This window comes from Oryx dammah, unplaced genomic scaffold (genome assembly GCF_014754425.2).
Source record: "Oryx dammah isolate SB20612 unplaced genomic scaffold, SCBI_Odam_1.1 HiC_scaffold_4, whole genome shotgun sequence".
NCBI classification, from domain to species: domain Eukaryota; kingdom Metazoa; phylum Chordata; class Mammalia; order Artiodactyla; family Bovidae; genus Oryx; species Oryx dammah.
The window spans coordinates 80,948,009-80,967,914 of record NW_024070188.1 but is presented as its reverse complement, the minus strand read 5'-3'; the positions used below and the strand labels follow the sequence as shown (position 1 = coordinate 80,967,914).

Below are 19,906 nucleotides of genomic sequence, written 5' to 3'. Positions count from 1 at the left end.
TAAACGCAGCAGGGGAAGATGGCAGTGCACTTGGAGGAGCTGGGAAGAGCTCTGAGAACATCCTTCCTTGGTCCTATTCTGGACCAGAACAGGTATCTGGCTTTTTTGCTGGCTCAGGGTGAGAATGTGCCATCCTTCTCACAGGCTGAAATGATTACATCTGAAAGCTGGAATGAGCATTTTTGAGTGAGCGCAGCACAAGCGCTGGGCTGATTCTCCCCAGGCACAGAGCGACATGTGACCATGCCCTTTCAGTTGCAGGCTGTTAGCTGCTCTGGTATTCCATCCCATGGCCTTCCTGGGAACCAGGGCATTCAGGCTAAATCCAGCCTTCACATGCCTGAGAAAGCCTGAAGCACCCACGCCCTCCTGGAAGGATGGAAGCAGATGAATTTTTAAACAACAAAATGAGTGTGTATATGAGTGTTTTTGAGAACGGTCCAAGCTTTAATAGCATGGTAAAATATTTATCCTATATTTTATAGCTAGTGTGCAATCAATCCATAACCCACTGACAGAATGTAGAAAGATCAAGGTCTATTCAGCCACAACTAGATGGAACTACTCAATATTAAATAGATTTATATGCAATCAGGTGATGGGAAATGCAGACCCATAACCGGGGAAATCAGTCTGCTAAAGATCAACCCTCCACCCACAGGGAAGAAGGCAGCTCCTGGGAGCACAACTGTTCAACCTGTAGACACTCCATTCTTTTTCAAGCCACAGAGTGAAGGACTATGGGCATCCCTCTGGTTTGGGGGTTTTAAGAGGTTAATTGTCTTAGCAAATCGGCCCACTCAAGTTCATCTTCCTCTTGGATCCTGAAGATCCTAGCTGGGTGTCACCAATATCCCCAATCCCTTCTTTGACAAGTGGTATCAAGCGTGTTTAGGGGACAGACTTGAAGGTGGGATGGAGGGTTGACATTAAATATTCAGCAAACATGCCTTATGTAGAGAAAAGTGAGTAAGGATCCTTGCTCCGTGGACTTTTTCCCAGTGAGGTGGGAAGAGGACTGGTCATGGGAAATTGCAATCACTGAATCAGAGGATGTTAGAGGTAGAGAGGTCATTGTATTTTCCTCCAGGTGAAGAAGCCGAGAATGGACTTGTCCACACAGGGAGCAGTGAGAACTGAGCCACCTTGCTCTTCTCACCCGGTCCAACTCTCTCCTGGGTCTCTGGGGAGCAGACGGAAGGAGGCAAAGAACAGGGAGAATTTGGGAAGTCAAGGAAGACACTTTGAGGGGTTGCCACTTTTTGCTCACAAGCAGCGTCTGCAAGGAGAATTTTGTGTGTGTATATGACAGTGGGTGTGTGTGGCTGCGTAAGGAAGGACTCTGTCCCTGTCAGTATAAATTCCAAATGTGAAGTATAAATTCACAAGTTGTGAAGCGGCCTAGGAAATAAAAAATGGCTGCACATAATTACCTTTCCCACTTTCTATTCATGTACAGAATATGAAACATAAGGATGGTTCAAAGATTCGCTGCAGAAAATTACTGCTTCATTTGGGCTCATGTATCATCTAGAAGGGAACTCACTGACTGCAGCTATTTTCAGCACAGATTATTTTTTTACCTACGAACAAATGACCTTATTCCAAAGAAGATTTGAAATTGTGTTCTCTATTTCTTTCTTCTTTTCTGCTTTTCTTCTATAAAAGGGCAACTCTTTCTCAGGAGAAACAGCCCTTTTCCATCAGTGCCGATCATCCAGGGTTTCCGGTGTCACCGATCAGTGCTCCTTGCTTCCATGTGGCTGTGAGGAGCAAGCGCACAGCTTTGAACTTGAGTGAGTTTGCTTGCTGGGTTTATCATCTGGAAAGCACAGAAGGGGGTTTAGTCCCTGCAGCTGCCTCCAAAGTGGCTTCCCTCCTAAATGCAGAGCTGGTGAGTTCCCTTCTAGATGATACACAAACCTGAGTGAAGCGGTAATTTTCTTAATTCCATTCTGATTACTGTCTGGATAAGAATGACAATCGACATGATCCCCGCCTAAAATAAGCCAGTTTCTCCTCCTCTCTGTTGACACCTGTACCAGGATCTCAAGTTACCCTTGAGCTCTGGCAACACTCAAAACACAGCCCAAGGCAGAGCAGACGCCCCCAGCCCAGCTTCTCCCTGAGCCCTCTCCCCACAACTGGCCACAGATCCGCAATCATGGCCCAATCTGTAAAAAGGGAACAAAGTCCACTACAGCGTTAGTCACTCAGTCGTGTCCAACTTTTTGTGACCCCAACAACTGTAGCCCGCCAGGCTCCACTGTCCATGGAATTCTCCAGGCAACAGTACTGGAGTGGGTGGCCATTTCCTCCTCCAGGGGATTTTTCCAACCCAGGGATCAAATCCAGGTATCCCGAATTGCAGGCAGATTCTTTACCGTCTGAGCCACCAGGGAAGCCCCATCATCCCATGAATCCCCCACAATTCAAAGAGCTGGTTTTTTGACTGGGGACCATTCCTCACTAGAGCTGCTTTAGTAAAACCGAACTCTCTGCAGGCCGTCTGGGTGGCGGTGGTGTCATGTCAGCTGAGAAGGATAACTGTACACGGATCTGAAATAACAGAGGACGTCATTTTATTGGCTGTCCACAGGAATTTGGTCACACAAGGAGGTGAAGATTGAGGCGGTGGGTGTGTGCAACACAACACCTCAGGTTAACTACTAAACAGAAGGTTAACTGATACTGGATAGGATAAAACCCGCCCTTCCGCAGCCCAGGCGCCACCTACTCGTGTAGAATTAAGCTGAAGAAGCTGGCGAGGATGGCAAAGTCCATTAGCCTTGGTCTGTTGCACCGTCTTCCCATAAAACAGCACTTGAGAATTCATGAAATTAAAAAAAAAGAAGAAAAAAAAAAAGCAGCAGCAGTTCCTTTCCAATACCATCACCACCGTGCACAGACTGGAGCGTGGCATGCAGTCCACATCTGGTTTTGTTTTTTTTTTCCCTTTTTTAAATTAACAAATGGAATGGCATGTCTATTTCAAATATTAGTAGCGTAACACTTAAGTGCAACCTCAGTCCGGCCACAAGGGTCCTAAACCTTCTGTTACCTGGTCCAGAGCAGCAAGAGGAGCCCCCCAGGTGGCCCCCTCTCCTCCCAGATTCTGCTGGGGGGCCTCCCCAGGCTGTCTCCCTCCCCCACGGCCCACCTTTCATATTCCAAACACCTGAAAATAGTCAGGTCTCTATTTTCATTGTTAGCAAAGCCGGTCAGGGTGGGGAAGAAAAATTAAATGAAACCAAGCTGTCAGCCTTTGAAGTCCTGCCCCTCTGGGCCCTCCGATTTCTCTCCCAAGGAGGGGTCTTCCTACCCCAGGGTTTAGAGCTGTGCTGGCCACCCGCGCATGTGTCACACGGTGGGGGATCGCGGTGAGGGCACCGCGCCTGCCGCTCCCACGGCGGGCCGCACCCCCTGGGCGGGCCGGGGCCCCGCGATCACACGGAGCTGAGCTTCACCAGGCCACGCACCGAGTCCTCGTGCAGGGAGTCCTGGCTGGCGAGGCCCAGCACGTGCATGGTGCGGCTGTGAGCCAGCGGGCTGCCTGCCAGCATCGTGGGCGGCGAGGGCGCCTCGTCCGGGGTCAGGAACTGGTGGCCCACGTGCTCGTCTTTCAGGGGCAGGATGTCCGTGAGCGCGGCCTCGGCGGCTAGGTTGGGCATGGAGGAGGGCGGCGTGGGCGGCCCGAGCGTCAGGCTGGCGCAGGGTGTGCCCAGGCCCGGCTTTCCGGGCAGGTGCAGCTCGTCGCTGGTGAGGCTGGGCTCGCTCTGCAGCAGGGGCGTGGCCGCGGCCTGCAAAACGAATTTGGTGCTCTGAATGCACTGGTCTTGGTCGCACTGGAGAGTGGCAGGGAGCCAGCAAAGAGGAGGAGACAGATGGCAAGGGGGTTGGGGGCGGGGGTAGGAAAGGGGACACAAAGGGCAGGAGGGGGCGGGATGCGAGAGAGAGAGAAACCCGTTAGTGACATCTGGGTCGGACAGGGCAGAGAGCGTGCGCGGCAGCCCAGCTCCACTTGGAGACACCTGGAGTCTGAATAGCTGCTCAAACCAACAGTCACCCATGGGGACCTGGGGTGGAGGGTCCCAGCCGCCATACGCTGGATTCTCCAGCCCCTGTTTGCAGACAGGCCTTAACTTAAAAACAATCCCGGGGACAGAGGCACAGGCTTTGGCACCTGCCCTGGGCTGAGGTCGATGTGGCTCCTATGCTGAAAACCACCTTTACGCACACTGTTTTACAAATACAGGCACCAGGGACTTCCCCTGTGGTCCAGTGCTTAAGACTCTGTGCTCGCTCACAATGCAGGGGACCTAGGTTCTATCCCTGGTCAGGAAACTAGATCCGGCATGCTCAGCTAAACCCCAGCACAGCAACAAACAAACAAACAAACAAAAAACCCAAAATAAAACACCAAAACACAACAGCAAAAAACCAAAAAACACAACAGAAAAAAAACCCCAAAAACCAACCCCACCTGCCCCCAGGGCGTGTACACCCATGTTCCCAGCAGCGTTATTCACAGTAGCCAAAAGGTGGAAGTAAGCATCCATCGACTGACCAACTGATATAGACATTTATCTGTAAAAAGGAAGGACACCCTGACACACGCTGTGACGTGGATGAACCTTGAAGACATCATGCTCAGTGACAAAAGCCAGACACAAAGGAAAACTACTTTTTGAATCCACTTATAGGAGGCACGCCGAGGAGTCTAGTAGGATGGGGGCTTCTGGGGTCCACAGGGAAAGGGTTGGGGAGTTACCCTTTGGTGTATGGAGTGTTGCTTTGCAAGAAGAAAGCGTTCTGGAGATGAATGGCAGTGAGGGTTGGATAACAATGTGAATGTGCTTAATGCCACTGAATCGCACACTTGAACATGGTTCAAATGGTACATTTTATGTATGTGGGTTTCAGAAGTTCAAAGACTTCCAGACAAGAATAGGGCTCACGATGGAGCTTTAAGAAGGGAAAGCAAATCTCAGGGAAGATCCTGGCTTTTCTACATGGCTTCATCCCAGCCAAGGGAACTTTATGAAGAGGGGTGGAGGAGCCACTTGAATGAGACAGAAATGCCACTAAAAAGTGCTAGAAAGGGGCTGACTATCAGGCATTGAGTCCTTTAGTGTCTGCATTTTCCAAATCATCACCTGAAACTTTTGCTACAGCAGTGCTTATGCAGTGGGTGCAGCTTTCTCTGCTCCTGCAGGGAACTGCAGCTCGGGGCAGGGACCCTGGCCGCTGGGGAGTGCTGAGACGTGGGGGTACTGGGGGAGGCAGGCAGGAGACCTCACGGTCTCCAGCGCCGTCAGTTCTGTTCAGCACATGGGCTCACTCTTGACAGAACAGAGGTGGGGAAGGGCAACCTTCTTTATTAAACATTCATCTCCTGGAAACTATGCCAGGGTTCTGGATATATTGTGCTTTGCAAAGAACATGTTATGAAAATCCCATTAGTGTCCTGGCTGATGGTGATGGCTCAACTTCCGTGCTGCCTTCATTTCCTAGAGCTCAAACTCAGCCTCTGAGCTGGCCTGCAACCCCCAGGCTGAGATGCTGCTCGAGTCAGGCCACTTTCTGGATGATGGAATCTGGTTCTCAACTTTTCTTTCTGGAAAGCCCTCATTCATCCTAAAACCTCTGTCCCCACAACACCCCCAAATCTTGAGAAAGATGAAATTCCAACTAGATTTGCTAGTCTCTGCGGACCTGAAGAAAGCCTCTTATTAAAACATTGAAAACTGATTGGCAAGTTCTGTTTCAGGGATCAGCCCAAGTACTTGTGACTACCTCTTCCAGACTCACAGGAAAATATGTCAGAGGTCTGAGCTGGAGGAAATTTCCAAGGTCAAGTGGCACAAGGGGAGAGGCGGGCTCCCCAATCTCCAATCTCTTTATCTCTTCCTTCCTGTCTCTCCCGTCAAGCACCTTTTCCCTTCCCTGGTCATGCCTTTCCAGCCATGCTGTGCAGCAGAGCTCATGGACATCCATCAGAAAACCCTGGGATAAAAGGGCTGCCAACCGTGGTCTGTTAAGTTCTGGAGAGTTCATATGCACTGGGAAGTTGATGTGAAGTTTGAGGGGTCCTCTGAGAGTTTAACTAAAGCACCCCTGTGCTGACTTAGACGAGACACCTACGAAACAGCACCAACTTAAACTGGTTTTGCCTGCTTAAATAGATTGTTGATTTAATCAAAGAAAATATTTACAGAGACAGCACTGCGCATATGCAAGATGGGAATCCATGTCTCCGGGATGACCCTGGAACCAGGAATCTTCAGTTTATGGAACCCACAGAAGTGTTGGCACTGGAGCCCTACAGGAATCGAGAAGTCCTTCAACAAGGAAAACCTGGTTTCTGGCAGCACTCGCAATTTGTATGGGCTGACTCGAGACCAGTCGACCAGCTTCCAAGTTTGAAATTCCCCCAACCCCTTTCATTTTAGCCCCCAAACTGGATGGAGGAGACAGCTGAGTCCTGTCTCCTTGAGGGTCAACCTTTCAATAAAGTTCTTTCTCGCTTCAAAAACCGGTGCCACAGTCTTGGCTTCTTTTCTACCTTGGGCAGCGATCCCTTGCTAGGCAACGCCTGGAGGTGGTTTACTCTGAAGCTATGAGTTTAATTCAGGGCCTCTTGCTTGCTTGTTTTCCAAGGCCTTACTTGCTTTGTTTTGCAAGTTGGTTTCTTTTCCTTCAAAAGAGCTTCCGATTGCATGACTCAGGTACCTCCAAACCTGGGTCCCTTCCTGCATATGTCTATTGATGCTTTCCTGTGGCCAGACCCACAACATGCTACAACTGTAGCCAGTCTGTGCTCAGCCTCATGCTGAAAGTGCTGATTCTCCAGGGGCGAAGCTTAAGGACTTAAATATGTGAAAGAAAACATGTAGCCTAAACCGTTTAATTTTTTTCAAAAATGAAAATGTCACAAGTCTTTTCAAAATGACTGTTTTGAATGCCGACATATTATCTGACATGATCACCTCTTCTACAGGGATTTGTTTAAATATTTTAAAAGATGACTGTCTCCCGGAGCCTGGCTGTGGCTACCTCCCCCGCTATGGGGACTGCTTTCATGTTGATGATGAACTTACCCTCTGGCCGCTTCCCCAGTTTCCCTTGTGGCCAGCTTCTATCAGTGAGCACACACACTCATTGCTGGGACCAGCTTGAACCTTAGTGTCAAAATCCTGCTGTAACCCATGACTTTGAAAACTGTTTGCCACATTCAAACTGATTTCTGTTTAGAAGACCAGCTCCCATTTGGGGATGCCCAGGGACCAGGCTTTCTTCCACAGGATATTGTCCGTATAAATTTCCTACCAGCATGGAACAGGATACTAATGTGGGTTCCAACCAAGGAGAGTGTGATGCCTCTCCCCAGTGGAATTCATAATTCTCATGATATTAACTTTGCATGTTTTGAGCATCTTCTTAGAAGAAACTGGATGAGTAGGGGATATCTGATTGAAAAAGGAAAAAGTCTAGCCTTTTCCTCATTTTGCACAGTGCCAGAATTCCAAGGAGAGTGGGCTGGTAAACCTTTCTGGCTGTAATTCCTGTGTGAGAACTTCCAGGGAGAAAATGGCCAATATTTTTAGGGTTACTGTGAAGATGACCCATGAAAAAATGTCCTTTCACCTCTGCCTTTTTAAACCTTTGTTTCTAATCCTTATTGGCCCATTTCTTGTTGATTTTTCTATTTAATTTTCTTTCTCTCTGATGTTGCCAACTCTCTTCCTCCTCTTTCCTTCTCCACTTTTCCTTTGTTGACTTCCCTCCCACTTCATTCCCCCTCTCCTCTCTTTCTTCTGGTTTTCCTCCCCTCCCTCTGGCATCACCAACGGAACGGACATGAGTTTGAGCAAGCTCCAGGAGTTGGCTATGGACAGGGAGGCCTGGCGTGCTGCAGTCCACGGGGTCACAAAGAGTTGGACACGCCTGAGCCACTGAACTCAACAACCCTTCTCTGACCTTTTTACTCTACCAACCTGCCTTGCTGGCTGTTTATCTGAGGACTCTTATCCTCAACCAGTAGAGGGAGCCATCCCTGCTCACTTTGTTCTCTCACTCCTTGGAAAAGGGCTGATAGTCCAGCATTAACACCAAGAAGCCAGGAGGTATATTTCAATGTATCTAACCAGTTATATAATCTTAAGGAAAAACAACCAAGCAGCTAGAGATTGGACAGTGAGAATCCATCACCAAGAAGAGGAAATTGAGAAACTCCTGCTTTCATTCCAAAGCAACATTTATGAAATACTAGGTTGAACCCTATGAAATTGCCTTTTTATTTTAGGCCAAAAATCATCCAAACGCTGACTACAATAGAATAGAAACCGGACTGCTTGTGAGAATGTCTATGGGCAGACCCTTCTGTCGGCACCATAAAACTAATCCTGTCTGGAGTGCTGGAACATTTGCGGTGGTTGCAGGAAGTCCCTGACAGCTGGCTGACTTACTGTCTAACCGAAGCGCTGGCATTTAACTTGCAAAGAACTGTATCATTTCAGATGTTCGGATGTCACACACATTATCACTTAATGTTACAGTTTAAAATGCCATAAAGATAAGTTATTTTTGTTTCTGCAGCTTTTCAAATAAAATTGTTCTTGCTGGCATACATGTTATTCTTTTTTCTTGTCTGAAATAAACCTAGCAAACAGATTAAATGCTGCCAAACCCAAAGCTAGAAGTTTTCTAGATGGTCTCCTATACAAATTAAGAATACAGGAAATTATTTACTTCTTTTGCTCCAGTTCTGTCAAAAGTATTAGCATCAGGCACTGCTTATCTCTGCTTGTCTGTGAAGCTGTGTTCTGGGGTCTTATGAATGCTTATTTACTTTAATAAAAATACTATCAGTTTCTAAAATTTACCTAAAATGTAAGTTAGAAGGAGTTCTTCATTTTTATTCTCTTTTAAAACATTATCATTTAAGTTTGTTCAAGTTATTTTTCTCTATCGTATTTGAACTTTCAGACTATGCATGGAGAGGACTCCTGTGAGACCAGTTTAATAAATCTTGCAACTGCCAGCTTTAATTTGTTTTGATATTGGACAGAGGTGATTTAACAATGAGGTTAATTATGGCTGATTCATGTTGAGGTTTGACAGAAAAACAACAAAATTCTGTAAAGCAATTATCCTTCAATTAAAAAAATAAATAAATTTATAAAAAAATAAAAATGAATTTAAGTAAATATAGCAAATAATTTAAAAAAAATAGCCCAACAGTTATGTACTGTTGCTATCTTTGTGTTTAGCACATGATCTGAAAGGATCTTTGTAGCTACGATTGCCAGCTTTAAACAAGCTATGACCCTGATGTAACACAGAACTTAAATTATTTGACAGTCAAATGAGATATGCATAGTAAAATAAGGTAATAATAAATGCCAATAATAAGGAAAGTAGGAATAATGAAAATATGATCTTCAGTTGGCCCTGGGGTTATGTGCACGAAATTCTAGTGTGAGCTCCTCAGAAATTCACAGGTATTCATATGACAAGGACTATACTTGGGTCACATACATCATTTTAATACTTTCGATGTCACTTCATTACTTCTCTAATGTTTTCTTCCTTGGGAATCTGTAGTAGAGGGAAGATCACTTAGGTACTAACTAACCATCTCCATTCCCCAATTATGTGAGATGGTAAGTTAAGAGTGAATTGTCCCATTTTTGAGATGCTAAGTAAGACCTCAGTGGGTACTTTGATGACAGCTATCTATCAATATTTACCTGATTCTCCGGCCCTGCAATATCAGTATGTATTTCTAAGACTTAAAGCCTTTACCTTCACCTTCTGAAATAGTGCAATTTCCCTAGGAGCACTTTTCCTATCATTTGCGAAATGCCTTTCTGATCTAGACTTTAATAATAAAACACCGGCAAAAATTTGGCCTGAGATACCTAGACTCTCTCTGCAAAGGAACATGCCAAGTCTGGTGCTAAATATAAAGTCTCCAAATGTTCCTCCTTTCTAGGTGAGCACTAGAAATACTTCCAGGTCAGAGGAATCATGTTCCACAGCTAAATCAGTATTTACTGTTGATGGAGTGGGCAGCAAAATTGTGTGTCTGGGGAATATGGCAGTGTTGGTTGCAAAGTGTCCTCTGATCACAGAGATAAGGCTTCTATTCCCAGGAGTGGTAACCTCTACTGGGCTAGTATTCCCTCTGTGTACAGGACATATACGAAACTGGCCAAAATATGTGAGGCAAACATTTTTCAATAGGGCACAACAGACAATGCAAGGCCGCGATCCCTGAAAGGGAAGAAACTCACAGGCAAGCCCCACAGTCAAGCAGCCCTTTCCTCGGGGAGAATTTCCCCACCGTGGTATAGGCTGAACACAATACAGAAGTTTTTCCGAGTAGAGAAAGCAGAGATCAGAGGATCAGAAGATTAAGCGGCTGGATCTGTAGGGCAGGGCATTGCAGAAGAGGATGCTGTGCAGAGAAGGGGGCCAGAGATGCCAGTGAGGGCCAACCCCCCAAGTCTGTAGCCAACAGCTGTGCTGCCCACGTGCAGGATGAGTCCCCTCTCCTGTCCCCCTTCCCCTGAAGCCAATGAGACGGCAGCTGTAATAAGGCTGAGAGAGGCACACAGACAGTGGAAGTTGAGAAAAAGAGTGTTAGGGACGACTGATCATATTAACATCCCCCAAACCTTGTTAACATGCCTGGCATCCAGCTAGGGCATTCAGAAGGCTGAACCTTAGGAGAAAGACTCATGCCCTAAACAGAGACCCCGGACCGCCCCTAATGATGGAGAAGTCAAACCCTGACCAGGTATTTGGAAGAGACAGAATTTGGAGGCTGAGTTCCCTCAAACTAGAGGGCCTGAGAAACATCTTGGACTGCCCATAAATCTGCATTAACAAAATATAAATCATACCTGTACAAGTTCAAGAAGATTAGCCACTAATTGAACTGCCTGCTAAAACAAGGATCAATACTCTTTAGAAGATAACAAAATCTAGTCTCTACAAATATACTATCCAAAATGTATTCAATAAAATATCAATACACATATAAATAAATAGAAAAATGTAATCTAGAGTTAAGGGGAAAAGTGGACACCAAACCCAAGGTAGCCCAGATATGTTTAACAGATATAGACTTCAAGCAGTATAATAATGTTCAAATACTATACAAAAATATGGCTTCAATGAGTAAACAGATAAGGAATCTCAGTACAGAAATAAAATTCAGCAGAGAAATTAAAAGAACCAAAAGAAAATTCTAGAACTAAAAAGCATACTAACCAAAGTGAAAAATTCTCTGCATTCACTTAACAGTAGTTGGAGGGGGCAGGAGAAAGAATCAGTGAACATGAAGACAGATCAAAAGAAATTATCTAATTTGAAGAACTGAGATAGAAAGTTTGAAGAAAAATGCACAGAGCCTCAGGGACTTATCCTTTGGGGCAATGTCATCAAAAGGGTTAACATATGAGTAATTGGAGTCCCAGGAGGAGAGAAAATGAGATAAGGAAAAATAAATAAATTAATAAATTGAAGACATAATAGGCAAAATGTCCCAGTTTGATGAAAAACGGTAATTTTCAGATCCAAGAAACTGAATGAACTCTGAGCAGTTTAACAGTGGAGATCACCCTTGGACTAGGTCAATAACTCATTTGGTACTGATGTTTCTGCCTGGACAAACTGTCAACACTTAAACTAAAGTGCTGTGAAATGGTTCGTGCTTAGGGGAGCAAGTGAAGAGGGAAAAAAGAGCTAATGTGTCATTGGTTAAGACTGTCATTTGTAACAGAGGAGAGGCTGAAGCTTCATAGATTTTTGCTTGGTCAAGGTTAGATTATGGAGAGGTTGCCTTCAGTCCCCCGCTGGTTTTGTGACCAACCACAGTAGATTTATCATCCTTCTGCACAGAAGGCCTGGGCAGAGTGGTTTCCCTGCCCTGGGAGAAGACTTCATGTCACTCTGTCCCATAAGACCATGCACCTGGGATACTTTGGAACACAGTTAAGAAGAGTACTTTCCTTAGAGTCGGACTTCTAAGGACGAAATAGTAGCTTAGCCACTGGTTAGCTATTTCACGAACTTAGCATCCCCGAATCTCAGTCTCTTCAAAGGGGCGATTAGAATACTCACATCAGGTAATTCTGTAAGGATTCGATGAGATGATAATGCATGCAAAGTATTTAACCCAGTGCCTGGCACATCGCAATCCATCTCTCTCTCTATTTCCTTCTCTCATTTAACCAACACTTCTGAATTCAACTACCATAGGAACTAGTCTAGACAATGGGGATATAGCACTGAACAAACAGTATTAAACATTCAGTTATGATTATTGCTTGAAATGCTTTTAGTAAGTAAGTGTTTGTCGCTCAGTTGTATCCGACTCTTTGCGATCCCATAAATGGTAGCCTGCCAGGTTCCTCTGTCTGTGGAATTCTCCAGGCAAGAATACTGGAGTGGGTTGCCATTCCCTTCTTCAGGGGATCTTCTTGACCCAGGGATCAAACCTGGGTCTCCTGCAGGCAGATTCTTTACTGTCTGAGCCACCAGGGAAGTCTATTAAAATGCTTTTAATAGAGGACAAAATCTTTCATCCACAATTAAAATTCATATATCCCTGAAAATTTGACTTAAATTCCGTTCGATGCATAGATGATTAAAAACAGATCTTTCCCTAGGAGCAGATATTGACAGAGGAGAGAGGGTGAGGATAATGGGATGTGGAGATGGTAAGCGTATGGGGAGCACGAACTGTTGGGGTCAAAGTGTGGCGTCTGATTTGGGCAAGTTTACCGAAGTCCTCTGTGCCTCTGTTTATTGGTCTGTAAAATGGGGATAAAATCAGTAGTAGTCTCGGAGGGCCAGTGTGAGTTATATAAAAGCCTTGGTAGGGTGCATGGTAATACTCCGTGCCGCTGAGGTGTGGGGTTCGGTACACACTATGCCGTGTGAACATGAAGGAACCGGAGGGAGGAGGGTGAGGCAGAGACTCGTCAGCCTTCGTGTTCTGCTTGGGGCCAGCCCTGCCCATTCAGAGCTGTCTCCTCTCCCCTTACTCCCGTTAACATGGTCCATACACCACAGAAGCCATAAAGAAGAACGAAAATAATAAAAAGACTCATGCTCTAGTGCCTGAATGGCCTATAAATGCACAGAGGAACGGAAGGTTATCTGGCGCAGTGATGTGGCCAGGCTCTGCACCAGAAGGAACCCTGAGCCCTTCCACCAACGCTGAGTCCTCTGTTTCCCATCGCGGGGGTGCTGACTGCCCCAGCCTGAGCGCCTCTAGGGGGTGGGGGGGCTCCCGCCAGGAGCTCTGGGTGTTGGGCATTTCCCTTGGGCTGAGCACAGGGTGCCTCCTGGCCCACCTTCTGGTCCCGGTTTCCGACCTGTGGGGCCTTGAACAGCATATCTCGTCTTAGTCCCCTAAAGACCTTTCAGATCCAGCCTCCCCCTGAACACGTTCTGACATACTGTGGCACTCCCTGCAGCGGGTAGGAGCCTTAGGGGCCAAAAAGACTTCTCCCAGCCTTAAGACCAGTGGAAGCCTGGGTTTCTCTGAACACAGGGGCCATGGCGAGACAGGAAGTGCAGGGGGCCCCAAGGCAGTTAATATTTAAATGTATCAGTCTATAAGCAACTCGCTCTATAATTGGTAATGATTTCTCTGTAATTACATGTGTGCTGGGGAATTCTTATGAAGTGAGAAAAACCCAACCTACAAATCATTTCTAAGAGGTAATGAAATTTTAATGAAAGCTAGATTTAACAATTAATGAAGTTGACATATTCATGGGTCTTGCAGACATTAAACATTTATTAATTTTGATTTTGCTGTTTTCATGTTTCGGAGCTTATAAGTTCTTTCAGGTCTTAAGACTTTTCATAGTCCTCAGAAAAGTACACAGGTGCTTTGCTTACAGTGTCTAGTGGGCAAAATGCACGAGTCCTGTTTCTTGGCCCTGTGGGTTAATTTGAGCCTACCGAAGCCATCACTGCATGAAGCCGTGTGGCCGTGTCACGGCACCAAAGAGAACTCCTTTCCTCTTAGTTCCTGCTTCCACATTCTGGGTGGAGCCTTTTCTAGATATGATGGAATTGAGGGAAGGAAGGAATGAGGAAAAGAAGACAGGAAGAAACTAAATATTTGTTTAGAACTTCCCTTAAAGCAATCCCCTGCAGGGGAATGTTTAACCAGCTCCAACCTATTGCGTGCCAGGCCCTTTGTTATAAAGTGGTGATAGGAGGGAGGTGAACATCATTGTATGGTTTGCTAACTTAAGGCTCTCTGGATAAATCGACTCGCTGACATCACGCAGCCCTGACTCAGTCACTGTGACCCCGGCTCTCTGATCCTACACCCCACACTCTTGCCTTTTCCCGCCGTGTCCAGTATTACTTAAATCTGCCTGTTTGCAAAGTTTTTCCTTCCACTGTCTTTCAGAATCATCCTATTCTATTATTCCCCCCACCTCCCCGTGGTTATTTTTTATAATTAAATTTATTTATTTTTTAATTGAAGGATAACTGTTTTTACAATATTGTGTTGGTTTCTGGGAAGCTATTCTCTTATTCTATTAGGTCAAGAAACTTGATTTGATCTGGTGGGGGCAGAACTGGCAGGGGCAGGTAGAGAGAAAGTTAGCAAAGGATAATAAATGTTGATTTAAAAAAATAATCTTCGCTTCTCGCCGAACGCCGCCAACATGGTGTTCAGGCGCTTCGTAGAGGTTGGCCGGGTGGCCTACGTCTCCTTTGGGCCTCATGCCGGGAAGCTGGTCGCAATTGTAGATGTTATTGATCAGAACAGGGCTTTGGTGGATGGACCTTGCACTCAAGTGAGGAGACAAGCTATGCCTTTCAAATGCATGCAGCTCACTGACTTCATCCTGAAGTTCCCACACAGTGCCCGCCAGAAGTATGTCCGGAAAGCCTGGGAGAAGGCAGATATCAATGCAAAGTGGGCAGCCACAAGGTGGGCCAAGAAGATTGAAGCCAGAGAAAAGAAAGCCAAGATGACAGATTTTGATCGTTACAAAGTCATGAAGGCAAGGAAGATGAACAGACTAATCAAGATTGAAGTTAAGAAACTTCAAAAGGCAGCTCTCCTGAAAGCTTCTCCCAAGAAAGCCCTTGCTGCTAAGGGGGCAGCTGCAGTAGCTGCTGCTGCTGCCAAGGTGCCAGCAAAAAAGATGACCACTGAGGGTAAGAAGGCTCCAGCCCAGAAGGTTCCTGCCCAGAAAGCTGCAGGCCAGAAGGCAGCACCTCCTCCTAAAACTCAGAAGGGTCAGAAAGCTCCATCCCAGAAAGCACCTGCTCCAAAGGCATTTGGCAAGAAAGCATGAGTGCATAAGAGGCTATTCGAATCAGAATAAAAGTTCTTTTTGACGTGCTGGCAAATTAAAAAAAATAATAATCTTCTAGTCTGTGAGATGAAATCAGATTAATAGCCTGATGATAAACATGGACACATTATACTTTTTTTTGCTCTTTAAATGTCAGATGGAGTACTTCTAGGATAAATAAAATAAAGTTGATTCACATTTCCACTACTTCAAAGAGAATTTCTACAAACCACGTCATTTCTTCCTAAGTATGGGGGAGCAGACCTCCCCCGAGCTTTCTGTACAGATGCCTGCAGGACAGCCCCCCTACCCCCAAGCATCCAAGGGGACCCCAAGTCCACATACTGACATCAGAGTTCCCCTAACTGGCACCTCCTTTGATATTTCCCACTGGGGACTTGTATGGTCATCTTGTCCCCAAGCTGACAGGCAGGGGGCATTCCTGGCTCCCTACTCCCAGGCCTCACATAGACTCCATGCCCAAGTCCTGGAGGGTCACTGCCTCTTTTCTGAACACACATCTGCTGTCCCAGTCTGTTTGTCATGGCCTCTGTTGTGGGTGATTCAGGTCTACAGACAGCGCTGGGGGCCACACTGGGTCCCTTGCAGAAACACTTCTTTGGAGAGGTTTGCTCCTAATGGAGAGGCCGTGCCTGCCAGACCACTGAGGAATGTGAAGGCCCTGAGGGTCAAGACCACCAGGCTGTGAGTTCAGGTGCCTGTGGAAAGACCCGCCCCGGCCCCACCTCCCAGGTGCAGAGTGAAAACAAAGCATCCGTCCCCACCTTCACAGATGCATGACACGGGGACCTCTCCAGAGACCAGCCCAGTCTGTTTTTTGCTATCAATGCCCGAACAGCTTGTCTGATTCTCTGCACTAAGGCGTGCAGGGCTGATTAAGATTTGGGCTGCAAGTGGGGAGAACTGGTGGCCGAGTTACCCCTGCTGCACACTTTAAGAGGGGGTGGGGGAGTGGGTACAGACTGTGGCAAGGGGACAGCAGGGGACTCGGGGACTCTCCAGAGGTCCATCCTGCTTGGGCAGCTCTGTCTCGCTCTGGACAGCAGCCTGGTTCTGGGTGAGGGGGCTTTCTAGTCCAAGATGTTGCTGGAGTCAGTGTTGCGTGAGTGCTCCTCCCACACAGCCCTGAACAAACCGACCCACCACCCACCCCTGTTGCAGGTGGGCTAACCCTTCAGTGGACATTGGCTTCACTTCAAGCTTCCTTTCCCTCCCTGAGCCATGCGTGTCCTAGGAAGCTACGCGATCGGTTGTTACGGGTCAGTGAGCACCGCTTCGGGAAGGAGCCCTCTCGGGGCCCCGGGTCCTACCATGTCACTCTGGGACTGTGTGGCCCCGTATGTGGCCATGCCGTTGGAGGGTGCGGCTGGCTGCGGGGTGTCGGGCTGAACGTACCCTCTTCGGTCGATAAGGCTACAAGAGAACACAGAACAACGCAGGAGACGAGTGGATCAAAAGCTGAAAACACTGACAACACTCTTTTAATTTCCATCCCTGGGGGGGGTCCCCCTCTCTGTGATGCCCCCCGATCCTGAGCCCCTTCGAAAACACCTCTGCTCACCTTCACGTATGGTCAGCCTCCAGAGTCGGAGACTTCTGTCCTTAAAAACGCCTGGAGCATCTGACTCCTCCCTGCACCTGCTGTGACTGCCCCCCCCGCACCCCCCTCCCCCCCGCCGCTGTCCAGCCCCATCCTGATCTCGTCACCCCTCCTGGCTGCACGGCCTCCGTCACCTGCCAGCAGACTGTTGTGCTTGGCCTTGTTGTGCTCTGGCCAAGCCAGACCCCTGTGCTTGGCTTTCCGGCTGCCCACAGCCTGTCCCCAGCCTTCCTCTCCAGGCTCAAACCCAGATCTTATTGCACTCCGCATTCCCAGCGTCATTCCATAAGTAGTGCGTCTGAGCATCGCTGTGCCCGCGTGGCCCAGGCTAGAAACCACGCATCCGCTGTGTGCTATCTGCTTCGCTGTCTCTGCATTTTTTTTGCGCAGCCTCTGGCTTTTAAATGCCCAGACCCTCCACTGCCCTGCGCGTCTGTGTTGGTCTTTAGAGGCCCCCAGCCTCGCTCCTGACGCTTCATCCACTTTCTTCCCACCTGGCCCCTCTCAGCCCTGCCTGTGACCCTCCCGATGGCCCACGTCACTGTTGGCTGGGGTCACAGGGATCTCCACCCACGTCTTCTCCATCGAGCAGCCTACAAGCCCCCAAGGGAGGGCAGGCTTCATCTTGTCTGCCCCAGGGCGCCCACCCCAGAGCATCGGCCCCTCTCCTGCAGCCTCGGGCACCCTGGGCATCATATCACCACATGCTGGCTCTGCCTGTGCCCACATGTGCCTGTCATGGAGCACAGGCTCTGCCACCAGTTCCGAGCAGACACTTGCTGATTGAACAAATAACACAGGGTCCTCGGTCTCCAGCAGACAAGTTTCCTGGGCAATGTCTGTCTTTACTCTATGGCCCAGTTGCCCAGGTGGGAGGTAAGGGCGAAGGTTACTTTGCCATCAAAAGGGTTGCCTGTTTCCCTCCCTGACTGAAGACTCTGAGATGACCTTGGGTCTAACGGCAGAACTGCCAAGGGCGACAGGCAGTTTGGCCAGTAAGTGGGGCTCCCGCCGAGGCCTCCCACGGTGTGCGGGGCACACTCCCAGCAGCCTCTGAGAGACGTCCCGAGCACACCCAGGTGCCCGCCTACTCCCCTTCGTGGGGTAGGGGCTGGGCGGCCGAAAGCTGCTCCAGGTGTCAGGTCCGTTCTCAGAAGACAGGGGTTGTCACAGCCGCCACCTCAGGTCAAGTGACGACTAACGAGCCCTTAAAAGACACTTATGGCAGGATCTCAAGTGGGATTCTGATTCAGTTTCAGTCAAATCCCCCAAAGGTTTAGAAAAAAAAATAAGAGGCAACAAGAACCTCCATCTGCCAAAAGAGAGGTGCTGGACCCCACACAGGACCATCAGAGGGGTTCTCTTAGCAAGTGTGCAGCTGCCTTCAAGGGTATCAAAGATCAAAGGTGAAAGGGCACAGAAGGATATTTTGGGGAGAGGGGTCCCCAGCTCCTGCCAGTGATGATACCCAGGGCAGAGGCTGGTGAGGTGAGGGCAGGGGCTGGGCACGGCCCCTGGGGGAGAGCTGGTGGGAGGCGGCTGGAAGGGGCGTGTTGGGGGTCAAATTGTCTGCCCCCCAAAAGATATGTTGGAATCTAGCTGGCTCTGGTAGGGAGGAAGGGGTGGAAAGTGTTAACTCTCAGGGAACTTTGAAGTTCTGATTCACTGAAATGACACTATTTTGGAGGAAATGAAAGTGCCCTGAGTCCTTTTTTTTTTCTCCCCAACTGACAGGAGAAATTAAAGGACATGCAGGGGATTTCATCCAGGAGAAGAAAAAGAACTAGGTCATCAAGAGAGTCGGAAGGGATGGGAGGGATTATAGAAAAAGCGGTTCTGGGCGCCCCTCCTGTGTGTTCAGCCTGCTTCAAGGCCCAGCCATGCCCCCAGAACTGTGACACTGCCTGCCCCACCCCCAAGTCTCCTCCTGGGCCTCAGAAAGCCCTGAGAGCTTCCCTAAGCTCATCTCATCTCTCTCTTTTCTAAAAGTGTATTTTATTTATTTATTTTTGGCTGTGCTGGGTCTTCGTTGCCACGGGGGCGTTCTCTAGTTGCGGCAAGCAGGGGCTACTCTTTGGGGTAGTGTGAGGGGGCTTCAGTGGTAGGTGCAGTGCTCGGGCTTAGCTGCTCCCTGGAATGTGGGAATCTTCCCAGACCAGGACCAGAGATCGAACTTGTGGGCAGGTGGATTCCTAACCACTGGGCCACCAGGGAAGTCCCTCATCTCATCTCTTGCCTTGCTTGCCCCCCGGGACCGCCCCCCACTCCCCATCACTCCCTCAGTTCCTCCTCTGACAAGCCGGGCTCTCCCCTCACCTGTGGGCCTCTGCACACGCCGTCCCCGCTCTCCTCCCGTGATTCCTTTCCCCCAGCTCCTCCTGCTCCTTTGGTTGGCACCTTATACCCCCTCCTCTGGGAAGCTCTCCCACATGCCCCATGGGGCCTGCACCCCGACCCCATCACAGCCCCTCCCACTACTCAGACTTGTCCTTGATGTTCCTTCATGTTGATATTCTCTAGAGGACATCCCCAGCCCAGAAACAGTGGCCAAGAGAATTCTTACGACCAACTGACCCACAGCACCAGCCCGTAGGGCCTGACCCTGAACACATCTTGGGACTTTCTGCTTTTCCAATCTTCCATTCTTCCTGCTGTTACGAGAATCCCTTCCCCCAAACCTGGCCGTCTCCACCCTGCTGCCCCCACCTCCCCAGAGGCTCTGCAAGGAACAGATCATGGGTCTTTGCCCTCGTGGTCTCTGGCTCTTGTGGGGAAACTTGAAGACACACTCTTCTTCCCTCGTGAGCACATTGTTGCACTGAGAACGCTTTAGAGACATCTGTCTGAGGCAAGGATGCTGGGCACACGGGGGGTCCTGAGCCCCTGTCTGAGGCAAGGATGCTGGGCACACGGGGGGTCCTGGGCCCCTGTCTGAGGC

General features: G+C 48.4%; 2 protein-coding genes across 3 annotated transcripts in view; one reads left to right on the top strand and one right to left on the bottom strand.

Moving 5' to 3' along the window:
• Window positions 1-2,560: 2,560 nt before the first annotated feature.
• ZDHHC14 (zinc finger DHHC-type palmitoyltransferase 14) overlaps window positions 2,561-19,906 on the bottom strand; it is a 293,643-nt gene continuing 276,297 nt past the window's right edge. The window contains exons 8-9 of one of the 2 annotated variants that reach the window (XM_040238892.1): window positions 16,679-16,781; window positions 2,561-3,845 (exon numbers count right to left, since the gene is read on the bottom strand). In XM_040238892.1, coding sequence (XP_040094826.1) covers window positions 3,447-3,845; window positions 16,679-16,781 — 502 coding nt within the window. In that variant the 3' untranslated portion in view covers window positions 2,561-3,446. The remainder of the gene's footprint in view (window positions 3,846-16,678; window positions 16,782-19,906) is intronic. The other variant, XM_040238893.1, reaches the window with a different exon arrangement.
• LOC120862786 (60S ribosomal protein L14-like) lies at window positions 14,681-15,412 on the top strand. The gene has a single exon (XM_040238894.1). It carries the CDS (start codon window positions 14,709-14,711, stop codon window positions 15,345-15,347), a length of 639 nt encoding a protein of 212 aa, XP_040094828.1. The 5' UTR covers window positions 14,681-14,708; the 3' UTR covers window positions 15,348-15,412.

Excerpts from the sequence above, each read along its gene's own strand:
- LOC120862786 (XM_040238894.1), top strand. The coding sequence starts at position 14,709 with ATGGTGTTCAGGCGCTTCGTAGAGGTTGGCCGGGTGGCCTACGTCTCC.